The sequence below is a fragment of the Amblyomma mixtum genome, chromosome 3, assembly GCF_055824585.1.
Source record: "Amblyomma mixtum isolate Tamu chromosome 3, ASM5582458v1, whole genome shotgun sequence".
Classification (NCBI taxonomy): domain Eukaryota; kingdom Metazoa; phylum Arthropoda; class Arachnida; order Ixodida; family Ixodidae; genus Amblyomma; species Amblyomma mixtum.
The window spans coordinates 295,450,135-295,470,707 of record NC_143014.1 but is presented as its reverse complement, the minus strand read 5'-3'; the positions used below and the strand labels follow the sequence as shown (position 1 = coordinate 295,470,707).

Below are 20,573 nucleotides of genomic sequence, written 5' to 3'. Positions count from 1 at the left end.
CAGTCTTCCAAGTCATCATCATCAGCCTACCTACACCCACCGCATGGCAAAGGCCTCTTCCATATCATAACCCTGTCCCAGATGTGGGCACCTTTTTTCGATGGCTAGGGATTATCTGGTGGGCCAAGTACTGCACCAGGGCGGCCAAATCCTCTTCTGGTGAGGGAGTGCATTGTTGGCTCTGGTCGCTGGGATTAGGCCACACCCCAGGCTTCCAAATAGCCCTCCTCAAACCTGATTTGTAAGATGTAGTGTTGCCCGTGCATGTTTGACATGCACATGTAATCAAGCATTGGAAGGCCTCCATCATTGAACCAAAAATATTCCGGCTGCACAGTTAAGTTTTCTGACCTTTGCCACCAATCCAGGGTGACTGCAGTTATCAGCTGCCCATCAGCCATGCAGCTGAGCGCAGCTTGTGTCCTTTCAGACGCTAGTTGCTCCGCCACAGACATGTTTCTCGTGCTCCTATCTATGTGGTTTTTCTAACATGCAATAAATGCACGCTTGTATTGATATGAGGAGGCTCCATCTCTAAGGCATTGCTCTGTGGAAGATGCCATTAAAGACCTTATCATTCTGGAACAGTTCTGCTTCGACATTCCTGGTGGTGCTTACATAATAAAGCATTTAGAGGAGCTGCAGAAAATGGTTGTTGCGGTGCGGCTTGCCTCAAAAGGGGCGACTATGCCCAGTTTTTTTACAAAATAAATTTGCAGTGATGCAAATGGTTTTTCTTTTGGGGCGGGGGGATGATGGGGGGAGCCCTTCAGTTCACTGCGACTTCTTTTTCTGTCTCTTGAGATCCAGATGATTGAGGTTTTTGTTGTTTAAAATTGAAAGCTGTTTTGTTAATATAGGCAAACCTTGTTATAAGGGAGTACGATGCCAAGGGAAAGTGCTTTTGCATGTCCAGTATTTGTCTTTAAAGTACGCACATGAAGACCAGAAGCAAATATGAACCTAGGACCAAGTGTAAGGAGATAGCGCCACCCAGCGTCGTTTGTGAGGAGAAGAAGAAAAAGCACGAGGAGCGCGTGCGGAGGGGAACGCCGGGACAGGTAGAAGAGGATTACGTGGCAGAGAAGAGAAGAGCGCGGTGGGCGACGGACGTGGACGAATTCTGCTGGCTCCCCGAGTTCCGGGCTTGGGCCTTAGCCGCAGACGTCCGGGCCACCAGACCTGGACATCCATCGTCGAGAGCCTCAACCACCAGGCCCAGGCACCACTCTTCTCCGTCCATCCGTCAGCTGCTCCACACAGGCCGCCTCTGGCGCCTACGTGACCTTTCCGGGATACCAGACCTGGGAACCGTGCCGGGAGCCCACCGACGCTGACGCTGCGGTAGCGTTGAAGGCCAACGGAGAAATGCCGGCAACAGTGCATCGACACTGGAACGCCAAGAGACTCCTTGACTGCCCGACACCCAGCCAGTCCTCCCCGCTCGATGCTCGTATGAGAGACAAGTAGTGTGGCTTTCCGCTTTGACTTTCTTTTTCCTGTATTTTTCGTAAGAACTTTGTTCTGTTCCCCCGTGTGTTGTTGCGTTGCTCTCTTGTTCCTTTCCTTTTTTCACGCCCATACTGAAATTGGTTTCCTTTCCTATAAAAGCCGCCTCGTTTATTGTTTGTACCTGTGAGTTTGTGTAAAATACAACCTGCAATCTCCCTCAATCCTCACACCAAGCTAAGGGTGTTCAAATATGGACATGAAGAGCAGAAGTTCACTAGTTGTTAACATGGCACCTGTCATAAACACATGAAACCTTGCCTTTCATGTAACCTTGCCCCTAAAATCGTAAAATAAAAAGTTTAGTTAATTTTAGTTAATTAATTGTAGAGTTATGAGATCGACCACATACATGACTTCTGCTTTGCTATGTAATCCACCTGCTCAGACTGCACAGACGTATCTCTCATGGTTATTAAATTAAATATCTGTAAACATTAAAGAAACTCACCCTGTATACAACCACATGGGTGCACAGCACCACCTGTGGTTTAGCAGGCCAACTCGTCGATTGGGATGGAGTAGGAACATGTAGTATTGTGTATGTGGAGCGTGCTCGTAACTTCAGTCGGGATGGAAAGTGTCCGTGTGACAGCAGTACTGGCTCAAGACAACAACAGCCTGTGAGCTGTCGGTGTAGATGATGTGCCATAATTTGTGTAAGCACAAATGAGCATGGCAAGGTTTTTTTTTTCCTGTTCCTGCACTTTATAAATGATTGGAGGCTTACTAACAATGTTCTGTACAGTTTCTTTTATATTACACAGTGACAATCAGCATTCACTGCAGCGCCCGTGTTTGTCTTTGTGTGTTGCAGTTCTGGGACGTGGCCCCTCCGAACGACCTGTTGCCACTGATGGTTGAGAGCAGGCCAAATCTGTCCTTGGTGGTGGCAAAACTTTTGCGGGACAGTTACTTCAACCCCTCAGCTAGCAAGCGGCAGAATCTGGACCGTTGCTTGCTACTGCACTCTCTCAACCCTGGAGCATTCCGCGTTTTCTACAGCCATCTGACCGACATCGCTCCCCTACTGCCCATCAGTGAGAACCGCTTTTACTCTGCTCTTTGTGATCATTTGGTACTGCTGAACATTGACAGATATTTGACAGCCTCATGACTAAATTACAATTACCTTGTATATATTCATCAAGCTCCATGCTTGTTAATCTTAAAAAGATTGACATGAACATGGCTTTGGCCCACATGCGGTTGTACATCAACTGATCCCGTATACGTGAAATTTGGACATACCCGAGTTCTTGTTTATATAGAATGATCAGAACATTCCGTTAAAAGATAACTATAGCACTATTCGCATTTATCGAAGTCCCATTCAGTGGAACACTCGATATATCGAATTGTGTGGCATGCTCCTACTAGTGAGGTTCCTCCTAATTAGACTTCTTATGGTAAGTGGTGGCCGGTCCAGAAGCACCCTCCACTGCGGCTTCGATGCGAGAAGTGAGCTAGGGCTGACAACACCCAGTGGTCATTGCATTGCCAGTATGTCAGCGGGTGGCGTGTCGCTGCAGGAAGCACGCTGCCTGCATGGCTGCACTATTTGCATGCTTTTAGGTGACATATAAGCTCATCTGCTGCCAATTTCCGATGGCAAATTAGCACCCCCTTCTGGTTTGATATATATGGTATTGATTAACTTACAAAATGGTTGTGGGGGAGTAAAAAGTCAAAGCTAAGGGTTATTATCCAAGTCATGCCGAACTTATTACTAGCATATTTTATAAATTCGCTGCCACTGCAGTGTCTGGGCTCAAAATTTTCTTGCGGTTGAAATAATTCAGTCCTTCATAGTTCAGTAATTTTATTTTACATGAGTGCCCATTATAAGAAAGCATTATTACTTTGGGGGGAGGGCAAACAAGCACCGAAGTACAGTGCAAACATCACCACAAGGTACAAAAATGACCGCACTTTTTTGTACGCAATATAAATTAACTGAAAAGTCAAAATAATAAAGTTAACGTCACACATCTACACCAACCAGTACTAAACATTTGGCAAATATGCACTGTTCATAAAAAAAAATTCAGAGGGCACTTAAGGCTGCTCATGTTCTGTGAAGGCAAAAGCATTAGTGCTTTGTCGCCAGTGTTTGGCCTTGACGCAGGTTGCGCACTGAGAAATAGAAAGAAGGCACGCCTCCGAATGCTGATTGCTGAAAGAGATAGGCAGTACTTATTAATTAATTGTGCCGTGTAATTATTTGGATTGTGATAAACCTTATGAAAGAACACTGGACAAGATATTTCACGTGCATTCTTTAATGGAAGAAGGTAAAACTTGCTTTTCAGAGATGCTTGAGCCAAGTGAATATTGCCCCGAGACAAACAATGCAGCCTTATTTTAAAGTGATGGGGACTCCATATGCTGGAGCAATGCGTATTCTAATTTAGATTAAACAATGAAGTAAAAGTAAGAAGCTTGGTGTTCCTGTAGGTACTGAATGAATTCAAGTGAGGTGCTGGTGCTAGTTAGTATACTTTTAATGTGAACAGTACACAGTAGGTCAGGTGTTAGACACCCAAGTACTTGTAAGACTCTACAGATTCTATCACTTCGCTGTTGTGCACGTACCATAAAAACCCGCGTATAATACGAACCCGAATATAATACGAGGTGAAGTTTTAGAGACGTGAAATGGAAAAAAAAAGTGTTACCCACCTATAATACGAGTGAGGAAAGATTAGAGAAGACATTTATTCAAATCACATCCCGCACTTCACTTCAATCACTTTCTTCTTGAGCAGCGCTTTCTTTGGACATTTCTTTGGAGATGTCCTCGCAGGGGGAGGGATCTTGAAGTAGCGCTGCCGCCGCAACAACAGCTCGCGGAGGGGAAGCCTCGGTGCACTGGGATAGTGTGCAAGCATCGGGCAGGGAGGGGGGATGGCAGCCTCCTAGATCATGTGGCTGGGAGGAGCCGGAGGTCTAGAAGGGTCCAGGTCCAGGGGCTGCAGGTCCAGGAGGCCGCAGGCCTCTGGCTGTAGGTCCAGGCTCCTCGGGCTAGAGGAGGATGTCAAGGCCGGTCTCCTTGATGTAGGCCAGCAGGAGCCGGCAGGCGGACAGGAGGTTCCGGGCCGGGAACAGCAGCTGGTCCTCCGTGTCTGCTGGCAGGCCGAGGGCACAGTAGCCTGCAGAGACGGCTACGGGGCAGAGCAAAAGTAGGACATGCACCCAACAGGTGACCCAGGGTGCCTGTATCCCCGCACGATGGACAGGCAGGGGAGGAGGCCATTCCAACTACGAACTTGCCTGTCGGCGTCCATGAGCATCCGATCCGAAGCCGCAGCAGGAGGGCACGTTCCCTGCGGGGGATCTTGTCTGGGAGCCGGTGGAAGGGCCTGCACGCAGAGATTCGCCTGTCAGGGTGCTTTGTCCTTACCGCCCGCCTCAATAGCTGCCAGGCAAAGTCATGCGGGGCCACTTTGGTGGTCACTGGTGACCCATCGTTGTGGGCCGCCTTGGCGAGGGAGTCGGCATCCTCGTTGCCCTGGATGCCGGTGTGGCCAGGGACCCAATGAAGGGACACCTGGTAGCCAGCATCCTCAAGGGCGTGCAGGTGGGCACGCAGGACACTCCTCGATGTCTGCGAGATATGGGGCCTGCTCAGGAGCTGGAGGGCAGGCCGGGAGTCACACAGGACAGCTACGGGACCAGGTGGTGTGGTGGACCCGATGAAGTCTGCTGCCAGGTGGAGACCCGCCAGCTCAGCTGCCGTGGAGCTGCCCGGGAAGGAGAGTCTGCAGGACCGGGTCTGCTGCAGTTGGGGCACCGCCAGAGCAGCCGCTGCTTGCCCTGTGGCTGGCAAGACCGAGCCATCGGTGAAGATGAGGGTGGTCCCTTTGCACTCTTCCAGGAAGGCAGCAGTGGTCTGGCGGAGTGCTGCAGCAGGGGAGTGACGCTCCGTCACTCCGTCAAGGCCCAGGGTGACCTGCAGAGGAGGTCGGGTTGGGAGGGGGGGGGAGAACTGGGAGGCCCTGGGGAGGGCCAAGTGTCTCCACGTAGAGAGCAGATCTTTTTACACAGCGTGGCTCGCGAAGCCCGCTTCAGCCGCCTGGTTGGCGTCGCTGCAGGCTCACCTGAGCGCATCCACTGTGCATAGCACTGCTTGACAGCATCCTTGAATGGTTTGTTTACACAAACATCAACGGGCCGTGAAAGCGTCGTCGCGTTCCGGTGCACGTGAAAAGGGCTTCTTTCTGTCGTCGCCATCCACGAATGCTTCCTTCGACGACACCAAACTGCCTCCCAGCCCCACTGTTGCCGATGTTCTCCACAGCTAAAATCACTTTTCGCTTGAAAGCAGCCGAGTACTGTTTTCGAGACCCTGACATCGTGCTCCCCAAAACAATATCCACTTCACGAAGCATGCCTTACATGGAAGCACGTGCGTTGTCAACAGGCACATGGCACACCGCGACCGCCCGGCGCACCCAACAGATCAACAAAGAAGCGATGTCGTTTGTCGAGAGTAACGAAGTCAAGCCGTAGCCACGCGCCAATAGCAAAGCCAAGCCATAGGCACGCCGCAATAACGAAACCAAAACTTGGAGCAACTTTGAAAATTTTTGTTCGCATCCGCAAATAGTACGAGGCGGAAATTTAGGATGCTAACTATGGGAAAAAAGCCTCGCATTATACGCGGGTTTTTGTGGTAAATGGTAGTACTTCAGTGTGTTTTGTGAATCTCATGAGGTTAGTTTCTTTTGGTGTTATAGCCTGCCACGTTAGGCACCGTTCCTCCATTTACGCTTGTACGATCAGGTTTACATAAGGGGTAATAGTTTGTCATACTTTGCCAGATGCGCTAAAAGCGCTTGCACACCATTATACATGCTTGTGCAAGCTTCTGCTGCTGCTGCTGCTAGAGCTTTGATGAGGAAAATTAACCATTAACTCAATGTGAAATGCAGTGCGTTATCCTATTCCTCGGGCAAAAGCTTTGCTAGTAGTGGCCAAACTACCATTGCCTCTGCATTCAGTGACAGCTTGAATTTGTGCCCCCACAGCTTGTATATATTAAGGAGTGCATGTCACCAGTGCTGTTCGCTAGGCCTTGCAGTACATAGTTGTATATATTCTCTCCCTTATTCTTTCTCACTCTCCCTCCCCTCTGTAACAAGAAAGTAATTGCACCCAAGTGCAGCTGTATGGCTACACATATTAGAAAGGGCGAGAAAAAGAAAGAAGAGGAAATGTGCCCTGCCCGCACCGCTGGTTGCCACAACGGGCTTATATATGGCTACAGTGGAAATCTATACAGCTGTCACAAAAACTTGCGGAAGAAAAATTCATCATACTAAACAAATTGAGGACCACCACCTATCCGGGGCAGTTGTTCTACCAGCGGAGCAACCAGGAAGGCTTAACGGATAGTAGGGTGTGACCGAATTGATCTAGAACTCGAAATGGAAATGGTGTTAGTGCAATGTTTCGCGGAACCTCCAAGGTGATGTAGATTTGTAAGAAGGGAGTAATTACTCCATGGCATCCATCCAGGTGCAGTTCTTCCCTGTCCCTTTTAATTTATGCTGGCCATAGCACAGGTGCTTAAGGGGGGACACAGCTTTCAAATAACTTTCTTTCTTTATTCAAGACATTCCGTTACAGAAATGCCTTGGGGGACGCTACAGAAGGTAGTAGACTTGCCTGGTGGGGCCGTGCCACCATTGACTGCTGCACACACACAACCACGTAATGCAAGAGCATAGTTCAGCAAAAGAAGCACAATAATATGTCATGGTAAATTAGGACATAACGGGCACATGAATACAGACTACTTCAAACAACAGGTTGGTTAAAAGTTACAAAACATCTGGATCAGCAGTCATCTGAGTGCACATGTTGAAGACTTTCAGAGTTCAGGTAAAGACCAGGAGTGGAAACAGCAAACATGTAAATCAGCCCGGCATTAGCATTTTAGTTTTTCATTTAGGAAAGGGTCCCTGAGCGTTCGTCTGAGTCGCTCTGCCTCCAGGATATTTGTTGAGGACATCTGGTATCAGAAAGCGTAGTTTTTGATAGACATATGTTGTGTGGGAACACGGTCTTGGCATCAAGTTTTTTGATAGATTATGTAGTCCAGACTTTGCATGATATCTTGCTTGAAATGTTTTATCTGTTCGGTTGGTGGTGCAAAATTTCCAGGGCTAGGTATACAATTTGTGGATGGGCAATATTTTATTAGATTAAAATAAGGTGTAGTGTCTTCCGCAAGTCCTAAATTTCCTATTGCTTGCACGGCTTGCTTTTGCAAAGCAAAAAGACATCCATAAGGTATCTATTTCGTATCCATATGGTATTTCTAATTATATCTTGAAATATTTTCCCCGAAAACAGCCCAGAAGTGACTTTAAAAAAACTAAAAAAAGTTTTTTGTGACCATAAGTAGAAAAAAACTGGCTGAGATCTCCGTGAAAATGCCAGTTTTCTCAAAAGTTTTTTTTTTACCTGACTTCCCTGCTTGCAGAAAGCATAGCATGACAGTGGCTTCGGGGATTTTTATGCGGTCTATTGCATTGTGTTCCATATAGATTTTTAATGCAGTGACATTCCTGTATTTCTGAATTACTTTATTTTTCTCACTCTGTCACTAATTTTGCATGACAGTAATGAGTGCATATATGCAAGTCTGGATATAATGTTCTGAGTAGAAAACACTCAGGTTGATAAAAATTTTGGGGAATGTCACAGCATGAACGATTCCTTTGGCTGAAGTTCAAAAGCGACTCTAGGCTCTTGCCTTGTTTTGTTGCCATGCCAGGCTTTCTGCAAGTTTGATACATCACTGAAGCACATAAGAATTCATAATGTCAAAACTACTGAAGTTGAATGAAAATTTGTATTTGTTCATTTAGTGCACTTCCCAAGAAGTGTGCCAAATTTTATTGCTCTGTGGCAAAAAATATAAAAAATTTCACTTCTGAAGCCCGCGTCCCCCCATAAGATGCTAGATAGCACTTGCCATTGCTGGGACTAATAATTTCCGCCCGTTTTTTTTGTTTGTTTTAAATAAAAACACTACCTCCACCACCACTAGGCTTAAGCAAATAGTGAATTTTTGGTTTGAAAGGAATTTGAAGAAAATTGCTGTTTGCTTCGAATATTTCGAAGCAGATATTTTGAATACTTTTGCCACACAATAGCAATTGACTGGCATATTAGGCAACTTCAGAACCGTGTGTTTTTGTTACACAGAAGGCCATTGCATGAAAACAAAAACTTGCTCTGAAATTTTAAAACTCAGCTTCGAAATTCTCAAACAGAGCAGCTCAGGTGCATGACAGACAGTGTTCACCCGCTTGGCAATACAAGAGTAATAAATGAAATACAAAATCATAGCATAACAAAACAATGATATTCATTAATAGAATCCTAGAAAAAGTAACTGCACACGCTGTTTCAACAAAGGCACCGAGAGCAACTGTGGAAGAAAGACGTGCTGCAGCACTACCAGGCAACCACCGGCATTTGTTGCTCCACATGTTGAAGTGTAAATGTGCTCTCATGTAGGAACTGAGGGGGTGCTTTAGTGAGGGAGCACTGTTGAGGCTGAACTTGCAAGAGGCAGAGCGTGGTCTCTGTGTAGAGCACTCAAGCAGTGTCCTGCCCTGCATAGAATTCGATACCTTGTCTATGCTCGTGCGGAATCAGTGCCACATGAACCTGCAAGCAAGGTGGGCACAAGCAATTTGCCCCCTCAAACCATGGGCTTCTTTCTAATTTCACTTTTGACTGCATGGTGCAGACTACTTGAGCGCTCTGCACAAGGGTGATGCAGACTGTACTTGGACGAGGACGTGGCACAAGTACAGTAGAACCCCGTTCATATGTTTTTCACCGGACCGGGAAAAAAAAACGTAACAGCCGGGAAAACGCAACAGTGAGGAAAGCGCCGAAAATTAATGAAAACAGTGCAGCTTTGACTAGAAACAATTTATTTCCGCAAATTGACCCTAGGACTTTAAAAAATCGAGAATGGTGGATTGCAGTTTCTTTCGCTCGCTGGAAAGAACAACGCGTTTCTCAATAGCAAAGGCCGCATTGCTGTCAGCGTCGCTTTGCGGTGCGGCCACACCGCACGCACGCAGCAGTGATGTGCAGTTCACGCGCTCACTGCAGTCCACGCTGAAGCGACGTTGTGCACAGCGTCAAGCACTGAAATGTTCGTAGGCTGCTCGTCGCGCTGCTCCGCGTAAGCCGCCCTGGCTGCCTGTCGACTGCGTTTAGTACGTCCAGCTTTTCCTCAAGGGAAAGCTCTTTCGGCTTACTCAACGCTATCACGCCATCAAAGCACAATAAAGATGTTGTTGCGACTGAGAAGGATGAAAAGGAAATTGCACGGGCCCTGCCGACTGGCTCCAGCCGAGCCACCACCCACCACCACTGTCACTTGCAGATAAAGGAGAGTTAAAAGATAAAAAGAAAGAGTGAAAGAAAAGACGCGCTGATAAGCGACCGCAGCCGCGCCCCTCCTCCTCACCACCTCCCACGATAAAGATCGCGGCGTTCGGCGCGCCAGGCAGATAGCCATCTAGTGGCGGCCTCTCCAACTCGCGTGCGGCTTCTTGCAGCCAGTTCCGTAGCCAAGCCTGGCCAAGACTCGTCAAAAATCAAAATGCCGGTTGGCGCGCATTGCCCGGTTGGGTTCGGGGAGCCCGGTTGCGACGTATCATGCGGGATCGTTTCCTCGGCTACGACGTAACAGCGGGGTTCCCAATACATTGGATCCTATGGAAGCTATGCTGGGACCCGAAGAAAACGACGTAACAGCCGGGAAAACGCAGCAGTGAGGAACGTAACAGCGGGGTTCTACTGTACATACTTTGCACTGCAACCTACTCTTGCCAGTCTTTTTTGCGCAGGATTCTTCTGTTACGTACCCAACTTCCCCCATAATTGCCCTGCTGCAACAACTTAGATATCCTAGTGCCGTTCCGTTTCTTCGCCCGAGACTTTGGTGCATTATTTCTGTCCCTTTGTGGCACTTGCCCCCCCCTGGGCCCTGTGCCATGCACAGTACGGTCCACTGTTAAAGGGAACATGCGATCGCATGGCCTCCGTGCTTTGCGGAGCGCTGCCGCCGAGAACTTGTCTGAACTGTCGGCACAAGACGCATGTGCAGTAAGCATGACGGCTGGTCATTCAACGCATGCATCTCATGCCGCCTATTCTCGCCGCATCTAGGCAACAGGGCTTCCCGAAGCGCGGAGGCCACGTGATCGCATGTTCCCTTTAACAATGGACCGTACTGTACAGTCACATCCTTGGTGTTTCATTCCTTTCGCCCTAAACGAGCAATGTTTACAACTTGCATGCAAGGCTAGAGAGGCCCCAAGCTTTTGGGAACCCTTACTGTCAGTAGAGAGAATTCATTGCTTTCATTGTGCTCTCTTGCAGTGGAGTTCCTGATTGCCATCTGCAAAGTGGTGTGGCTGAATTGTTTACGCCTCATCAGGATTGCTGCCAAGGTTAACACTGATCCAAGCAAGAGCTGGACCAGTGAGCCAAGTGGCGCTGAATTTGAGAGGGAGAACATCTTGGAGCAGCGTTCGGTGCACATACTGGTGGAAACACTGGCAATCACGTACAACAGGCCGTCTCTGCGGAAGGAGCTCTGCTCTCATGTGAGTTTCACAACATAACATCACTCTGCATCACTCTGTGTACCAGAATTGCTCTTTGTCGATCTCTAGCTACGATCTAAACCGTTCCAGTCTGTGGATAATCTAGTTACCTGCATTTGTTTTCTGAAGGCATAAGCCTCTTTTCTGCCCTTGAAGTGACTCAGTTTGATAGAAAAAAAAGGAAAATTGGTTTTCAGGAAAGGAAAGGGCACAGTAGCTGTCATACTTCTCAGTGCACACCAAAACTGTGCTGTGAGGAAAGGAATAAGGGGGAAGTGGAAAAAAGGAACAGAGAAAAAGGCTTCCGTATTGGAGGGCTCAGGAATAATTTTGACCACCTGGGGTTGTTTGATGTGCAGTGGTATCGCACAGCACAGGGGCTCCATTCATGGTTTGCCTCACTGAAACGCACCCGCCACGTTCGTAATTCAAAACTTGTCCTTGGGCTCAGCAGCTGAGTGCCCAACCACAGAGCCACCGTGGCAGGCCCAGTTTCCTGTAGGTACTTCGGAAACAGAGTTAGGTTGAAGTGTCATCCAGAGAATTGTCTGCATGGCTGTACTAAAGTAAAAAAACAGCCTAGGAGTGAGTATTGCGCTTTTTTTTTCTTTCTGGAAGCTGCACTCCATGGGGGGGGCATAAGGTTAAAGAGTGCTGAGCGAAATTAAAATTTTTTCATTTTTTTGGGACGCACTTACATTGGGAGACACAGCAAAACATGGGCTATTTACCATTTAGGTGTTTGAGTGACTTTTGTTTTTGTTGTGGCACTATACTACTACTCCTCCTGGATTTCAGTGCAACGTAAATTCATGCCATTTCATTTGCTGCATTTTAGTGATACTTATCAGATATTCTAGTAATGCCTACGCATTTGGCAGGAGTGGCCACAAGATGAATACCTTATTTACTCACACGATGACCACACCTACTTTTTTGGCTGTCGAAATTTCCGGAGCCCTCCACTACGGTGTCTCTCATAGCCTTAGTCGCTTTGGGACGTTAAACCCCATAAACCAAACCAATAAAAATGTATACTTTATGTATAGGATATACAGGGTGATTTTTTTTCTTCAAAAATTCAATTTTTTTTTGTAGGTGTGGTTTGTGCTGGTGGATTGTACACCAGGGCGGACATTATTTACCTGATATGAATAAATAATTAGGGAATTATATAAAATTAACTAGTCAGCTTCTTTATTTTTGATTTTAGCTGGCAAGATTATATCGAGAAATTGAAGGCAGTCAACTCTGGAGATAAGTCCTAAGGCTAGGAGATAAGGAGATAAGGCAAAAGTACATAATTTAAAGCCTAATGGGTTAGCTTTCCCGCATTGCACAATTGTAAAATTGCGTCGCTCCTGTTTCTTATGCATGGGATAAAGATGTCGTTTGTGTATTTGATGCTGTAGACGAAGTTAACTTGATTTTGGCGGCAATACCTTGTGCAGCGACACAATTTTATAAAATATAATACAGTGAGGAAAAGCCAACTCAGTGAGCTTTCAAACGTGTATTTTTGGTGTTTGATATTTTAAACCACATTGCCAATGAAAAAAAAAATTAAAAACAGGACTCACCTTCGGTGTTGATGGCCTTCAATTTTGCAATGTAACCCTGCCTCCTAAAATCAAAAGTACAAAGTTTATTAGTTGATTTTAGTTAATTATTTCTCTAATTATTTATCCATATCATTTATCTAATGTCTGCCTTGCTGTACAGTTCACTTGCAGAGACCACACCAATGTATTTCTCACATTTTTTAAAATAACAATCTTCAAATTGTAAAAAAATCACCCTGAATATTACCCCGTGCAATGAACAAACCTTCTTCAAATTTTTGTAACTTTGTCATAAAAGGGAGCATTTCTTATAGAAGTGTCTGTATTGTAAGATGTGCTTTATGATTGACGGCTTGTACAAGCAGCGCAACTGCAGAGCAGCTCGGTTGCATTGCTCCTAACAAGACTCATTGATGAATGCTTTTGGTGCCAGCCAAGCCAAGGGCGTGTGGCTTGCACAGAATTGCAAGTATGTAACTGGCCTCTCCAAAATATGGCTGCATATAGAGGGTGTGGCATGGAACATGAGATATGCTATGTTTCTCTGCCCATTATATGGAGGGAAAGGCTGTTTTAGTTACTTTTGCGTAGATTCATAATATTGACAGTGCACTGTAGCACTGACAGGAAAGTGCTTGTTTACATCACAAGCATTACAATATACTGTTGACACTCGATAAGACCAAAAGCTTATGTGGATTATGTGCAGTTCGTACTTACAGAGGCTTTTTTTGATACTTTGATGCAATGGATGTTGACCGGACCAAATCATAAGTTCCAGTAAGCTGACTCTTATAGAGTGAGGTGAGTGTGCATTAATGAGCACACTGTGCAGAGATGTGTAATAATGCAAAATGTGCTAATTACAGTAGAAACCCTCTGTAGTAAAGAAGCTCGGACCAGCAATAATCTCTACTAACTATATGAGGGTCTTTACGATACCATCTGTTGGTGATGGCTCTGACTAGGCTCTCTGGCTGCTTACTAAGCACAAAGCATTGGTTTATAAAAGAAGCACTTAAAAATACCTCACATCCTGCTCTTATTGTCCCTTTATGTGATAATTATTTATTTTCAGTTATCACTTGTCATCACATTTTCGACTTGGTTTACGTCTTGTGGAAGTACTGCATTTGCACGTATACAAGGCAGCTACGAATATAACGCATGTTTGATTCCACGTGAAAATCAAAGCTTTTTATGGTCAAGGCGTCATCTTCTGTGGCCTTAGCGTCATTTAAGTGGTAGCAGTCAAGAAACGCACACGCGACGCAGTGAAGTGCGACAAAACCGCTTGCACAGTGCTGCCGCGCCTCTGCTTCTTGCTGCCTCTCTCCCGTGCTACGAACGCACGCCCGTTTCTTCTGTTTTCTAGTCCTCACTGCACTTTCACTGGCTTTCCTTTCTTAGCGACCCGCGCCGCGTTTATTTCTACGTTCATAGCCAGCTTTACTCGTTCCGTTCTCGCCGCGCGCTTCGCCTCAAGGTCTTTAAAAAGTTGGCTTCTTCTTGCAGCTCATGAGCTTGGTGGCGAAGCCACCTCAAAGAGCGTCGTTTTATTCTATTCTGTATCTACAAACCTCGCGATCCTAGACTTCGCGCGTGCTGCGATGTCATCAATTCGCGGGAGGTACATCGCCATGGCCAGACGCTCTTTACTATAGCCGTTTCTTCGAAGAAAATCTTTACTATAACCGAAAAAAAAAAAAAATCTCCAGTTATCTATGGGAGGCGAAATGGAACCGCAGCTTCACTTTACTATATTGGAGTTTTTACTATAACCGAGTTGACTATAGTGGGGTTTTTTGAAAGTACTTGAGCAACATTCAATTTAAATTGTTAAAAAAAATACCAGTTTAAGTGCTCCCTCTTTTAATTGAAGGGGAGGCAGGTCTGTTTTTGAGGCGGGCAAAATTCAAACATTTTGAGTAGTGGAACCTTACTAAGTGAACTTGGTTATAGTAAAAACTCGGATATAATAAAGCGAAGCTGCGATTTCATTTTGCTTTCCATAGAAGACACTACACTTTTTATTGGTTATAGTAAAGATTTTTTTCAAAGGTGAACGGGGGTCACTGAGAAAGGAAAGCCAGTAAAAGTGCAGTAAGGAGCAGAAAAGGGAAAAAAAGTCCGTGCATTTGTAGCACGGCTGCACGAAGCACGGGGAAGTGGCGGCAAGAAGTGGAGGCGTGGCAGCTCTGTGTAAGTGGTTTTGCCGTGCATGACTGTGTCGCGCGCATTTCTTTACTGTCTTATAAATGACGCTGAGCCCACAGAAGATGACGCTGTGATCATGCAAAGCTTTGGTTTTCACATGGAATCAACCGTGCTTTATTTTTGTAGCCACGTTGTATTCGTGCAAATGTGGAACTTCCACAAGACGTAAACGAGGTCGAAAACGGGATAACATGTGATTACATAAAATAAATCATTTTCACCTAAAGGGACGATAAGAGCAGAATGTAAGGTACTTCTGAGTGTTTCTTTTATAAACCAACACTTTGTACTCAGAAACCGCCAGAGAGCATAGTCAGAGCCATGCCATCACCAACAACTGATATAGTAAAGACCCTGCTATAGTAGAAGATCTTTGCTGGTCCAAGCTGCTCAACTGTTTCCTTACTTATAAAAAAAAGACCGATTTTGAGTGTTTTAAAATAAAAATTATTTCGTCAAGAAGTGGTACATGCACTGCACATTGTAATACATCAAACTCTAGTGTATTGATTATACTTCCAAACGAAAACATGTCAGAGTTGTGTGTGCAAAACTTTTTCAATATTTACTGTTTAAATATGCTGGTTACAGAAAAAAAGAATACAAGCAAAACAAAAATAAGCCACTGCACTGAGATAGAAGTCAATTACAGGAAAATAAAATATATGAAACATGGCACATGTTTTTAGCTACCATTCTTGTGATTTTGAGCTGCACCGTACTTTCCACTGCTACTTTGAAAAAAAAAAGTGCTCAGTGTAGCTTTTAAGTATTCCTGGAGCGTGGCGCATCAGACGCCATGATCGCTGAGTGGCGGGCTATGTAGTAGTAGTAGTAGTGGCTTTATTGTTACATTTTATATGTAATACATTTTATATGCTATCGCGGCTGGAAGCACCTGAGCTGGGGTAGCAGCTATGTTCGGTCAGTTTCATTTTTCACGCTGCCTCCTCATGTTAGAAAATGAAAAAAAAAAAACTGAAACCAAAGAGCTGGTGTTACAGAAGCAAACTAGATGGTGCAGCTTGTCCAGGAGTGCTGACCTGAATTTTTGGTGGCAGGTTCAAAACGTCAGTCATATGTGGCCGATGGCCTATGGCACGGTAACGAAAGAGTCAACTATAGAGGGCTCTGCTATTTTGCAGTGAGTTATGCAACACCCAGTTCATGTTTATGAAGTAGTTTGGGTGTCTAAAATTTGGCTGGGTAAAGCTTTAGAACAGAGCCATCAACCAGCGGTTTGCGTGCCCTGTAGCTAATGCTGTGAACCACAGAGCAAGTTGGTACTAGTGCGCCTCAGTTTGTGCCGCTCTGTGGTGCTACTTGGAACTTTCGCAATTCCACTGTAGGTTGATGCCACCTCTGCTCCTGACTACGAAGATAGCAGCACTCTTGTTACGGAGACATAGGAAAAGTCCTAAATCTATTTCCGGGGCTGATGGTAACGGGGCCAAATTGAGAATGGTGAAGCGATACCTTCCATGGCCCATCTGAGCCATGGTATCTGAGCCATGGTGGAGGTGGCAACAGCCGCTGCTGCAGTCTCCACCATCATCATTAATGTTGTTGCATGCTGTTCTTCGTAAACTGCGTTCCTTGTTGTCATGCCGCTCATTAGGATTCATTTTGATTTTGTTATAGGTGTGTAATTTGCATTGTGCAGTTTCCATTTCTAGGTAAAGCTCAAATTTTTATCAGTGCACAATCCGCGCGCCGAGTATTTTAGTTCTTCGCGTACCTCAAATATACATACGCTTATGTATAGTTGAAGCCAGAATGAAGTATTTCATCATGTACATGCACACAAAACACCTCTCTGAGACATTAGCTTAATCCTTGTCTATCACTAACCTATGCTAACGGCACTTTACAGTTTAAAACTGAAGCTGTTTTGTTTTTCCTTGGCGTGCCTTCTCATAGAGGTGGAGGAGGCTGTGGAAATCAAAGGGGCTGGATTGAATCAAATAATGCAGTGGCTACGACTGACCGTGGTTCTTGCGATGTTGTTCTTACGGGGATGTTGGGGGGGAAATTGCGGCTTCTGTTTGAACTTCGTGGCCCTCAATGCCCTGGAAACACAGTGGGTCACGTACATTTTTAAAAATTTGTTTGAACCTATCGAAGTTTTTGGGGAGTTCATGAATGCTGCTTGGCCATATGGAAGTGAAAATAATCCTCACTTACATGTCATGTGCATAAAAAATGAAACTACAGTATTAAGGGTGGCCACCGAAATGTGAGACAGTTACTCCATCACTTCCTTTCCTCAAAAACCAATTTTGATATTTTAATTTCAATATAGAAGTGTTTTTTTTTTCAGGCGGAGAGAACACAAGTCTATCTCTGTTGCCCATGAGGGGTAGTAGAAGCACTGAAGCAAAGATTAAGCAGACAATAATGGTAATTTTACTCTATTTTTATAAAAGTGAGCATTAATTGTGAGGCTTTTTCTGCAGTGCGCTATTTTCTGTGCTGTGAACTACTCTTGTTTCCAAAAAGACCACCTGTCAGGATGATTGTATTATTGTCTATTGGCTATTAATGGTACTAATGAGTTACTAAAGAGTGGGCCCCGTCACGGTGGCTGAATGGTAAGGACACCTGACTGCTGAGCCCAAGGATGTGGGTTCGCTTCCGGCCACAGTGGCAATGGCAAAACGCAAGGAGCCATGTGCTGTACGTTGTTAGTGCACATTAGAGAACCCCAGGTGGTCGAAATTAGTACGGAGCCCTGCACTATGGCTTCCCTCATCGCCCATATCTCTTTGGGATGTTGAACCTCCAATACCATACCATATCACAAATGAGTGGTTTGTTGGCTATTACTAATGAGTGCTCATTGCCTAGCTGACAAGCTCTATTGCTGACATGCAGGCACTGAAAATTTGCGAAAACTTTGTGAGAGTGAGAATGCTGCCATCGTGGTCAATAAAAAGCTGCAGTCACGTGGCTATCCACTTAACTCTTTCCTGTCCGCGGGGAAAATGGTGGTTTTCATGTCATATCATTAATATTTTTTTTCTTTAACAAAACTTGCTTGGTACAGGAGTGTATGGTACCGAATTGTAGAGGAGGAAACTCTCTTCACATTTTTATTAGTCACAGTAAACATGTTTATTGAGTAAGAGATGAAAAAAAAAATTATCAGAAAGAAAATTGTAGTTACAAAGAAAAACACACAAAAACATCAAAGTTCCGTCACAAAAATAACACATAAAAAAAATTTCAAAATATACATTTTTTACAACAGGGATTGATGCAACATTGCAGCAAATTTTAGTTTGCTGCGAACAGTATTAGCTGGGCTAGGAAAGGAAACAGTAGTCCTAGTGACTATTGTGCCACCGCGCGAAACAGTTCCTTGTTGCCGTGAAGCAGAGGTTGGCCGCACATGTCTCACAGAAAACATTTGTTTTTTGTTCCACCTTTTTTTCTTCGTAGCACAATTTGCAGTTCCGGTACTTTGCATTTTCTGCGGCTTGTGCTGCAGCCCCTGAGGTGAATCACGAGGCGGAAACAGAGGGCGAACATAGGGGTCCTGAGGATGTGGCTCATCAAATCCGAGGAGTTGCTCGATCAATTAAAGTCTGAACGTGAACTGATCAAATCTTGATGTCCTCGACAATTCTGGTGCTTCGGGATGCTGCTGGCGATGCGCGTCAAAAAGTATGAAGCTGTTGACGACCGCGCCGCCGAGCGCCGTGCGACACTCCGGCGCGCAACGCCGAGGTCGACCCTTGGCTGTCTTCGAGCCGAAAACACGACTCTCTGCGCTGCCGGAGGCAAGTAATCCCGCCCGAAAGACGTTGACACCCTGCAGATAAGAGTTATGACCTTCAGAACACTCTGATCTTTTCCGATAAGCGCGCAGCAAAAGCGGAACATTTCGGGGGAGAAAGCGAAACTTACCGAGGCATGGCTGTTGACGTTCCGGGTCGGTCTGACGCAGTTTTGCTGTCGGTGCTGAAGTCTGAAGAGCCGAAGTCGTCTTCTGAATCCTCACTGCTGCTGTTCTCGTCCAAAAACGAACTCTCAGGAGCATCAATTTCTGTGGAAACGCGCGGTTTCGGCGCAGCAGCAGCGCGCGACGTGACGCCATGGTGGAAACAAGGAGCGCCAGTCAGCTGACTCCGGAGGGGCTTCAAAAATCACCGCTTGGCGGAAAAAGTCAAACCAAAAGCGAAACTGAAAGAAGAGTTCCTTTATTTCACACTGGATAGCGCTAGTTGTGCAGGAACGCTTCAAAAAGCGGGAAAATACGAACTTGAAACCATCGATAGCGGGCTATCGATGGGAATAGGCGCGGACAGGAAAGAGTTAAGAGAGACAGCTGAGCACCTTCCAGTTGACAGTAGCACCTCTCATAGTGGCAGATGCTGTCCCCAGACAAAGCTTTGGGGGAAGTTTCAGGCCAACGAGGAGTCATCAAGGAGGGGCGCTGGATTCCTGCCCCGTAATTTGAAAGCACTTGTTTGATTTCCAAAATCATTGTTCATATTTTGTTTTCATTCCGTCTTGGTGCTAAATTTTGTTGTTTTTCTGCCCCTCTCTCTCCTTTTGCCTTCTTTTTTGCTTAATGCTAGGATGAGCTGAAGGCTATGTGGAAGCGTCTTGTGTACATCATGAAGAAGTCTATGAACAAGTTGTTCCCATTGACTGACGTAAGTTTTGCTCTGCAGTCTTTCATTTCACTTTGGGATGTAGCCGTGTATTTCACAGTTGAAATGCTATTCCTTACAAATGTCTTCTATTCACTGAGCACTTGACAAAATTATGTCTGTTTTGATGGTGTAGCTGATGGACAGCGCTTTGTGTTTTGTTGCGAAATTAAACGGCAGCAAAGGCACTGCAGAAGGGGCACTAGCGCAAAAAAAAAGTGCACTACGGCTAGATTGGTGAGTTGGTGATACATTGTTAGGGAACGGCGCAGAAGACATGGCCATCCTTTGAATTGTTCCTTAAATACGCCCATGCGTGATGTACTATTATGCCAGAAGGGTACACAACCAGAGCCTATGAGCAAACTAAAATAATTTGCCTGTATATTTCCGGCTGCAGTGTGCAGCTAGCATGAAATCATGTTCCCGGGTAAAGGGTCTAGCAAAGCATATGTTCATAAATAAGCTGCAAAGGAATATCTGGCTGACAAATAAAAAAGTACGACATTTGCGCGTGTTGATTCCACCCAGTGGTGTATATGCATCAGAGCTAGTGGTCACAGCAGCTAGTGAACACTCAGAGTGACATTCAGAATGCTGGCCAGTTCCTGCACCTGGCCAGTTGGCACCGTCTGTGCATGTGCATTGGCAGCTACCAGCTGCGGCAAGTGGTGACAGCAGATGGTATAGGGAACGCTAAAACTCTCTGTAATAACAAAACGGCAGTTGTGATTGCTTCTGCTGTTGCCGTGCATCACTGAGATCAACCGAGGAGTACTTGAAGTTAAGCTCTGTTCATTGCTGAAAAATCCTCTGTAATAAAGCACAAACTAGCTTGTTGGCCTCCTAAATGAGTTCAATCTCTGGATGTTTATTTTAACTGAATCCACACTAAATGAAGTGTAGTCAATGAGATAGGATGCCAACCAAATGCTGGAGATCAGTGTGTTATCTGATAATGCCTGTTGAAACCGGATTCA

The 20,573-nt window shown here is 45.5% G+C and overlaps 2 protein-coding genes across 2 annotated transcripts in view; one reads left to right on the top strand and one right to left on the bottom strand.

The window, feature by feature from the left end:
- Positions 1 to 20,573, top strand: part of LOC149355260 (condensin-2 complex subunit G2-like) — a 126,518-nt gene that overhangs the window by 72,412 nt on the left and 33,533 nt on the right. The window contains exons 13-15 of the mRNA XM_089583732.1: positions 2,327 to 2,549; positions 10,930 to 11,156; positions 19,519 to 19,596. Coding sequence (XP_089439858.1) covers positions 2,327 to 2,549; positions 10,930 to 11,156; positions 19,519 to 19,596 — 528 coding nt within the window. The remainder of the gene's footprint in view (positions 1 to 2,326; positions 2,550 to 10,929; positions 11,157 to 19,518; positions 19,597 to 20,573) is intronic.
- LOC149355261 (uncharacterized) lies at positions 4,428 to 7,200 on the bottom strand. The gene is made up of 4 exons (XM_089585151.1): positions 7,180 to 7,200; positions 4,913 to 5,461; positions 4,779 to 4,871; positions 4,428 to 4,673 (listed from the first exon to the last, which is right to left on the bottom strand). The coding sequence occupies exons 1-4, from the start codon at positions 7,198 to 7,200 to the stop codon at positions 4,428 to 4,430; spliced, it is 909 nt and encodes a 302-aa protein (XP_089441277.1).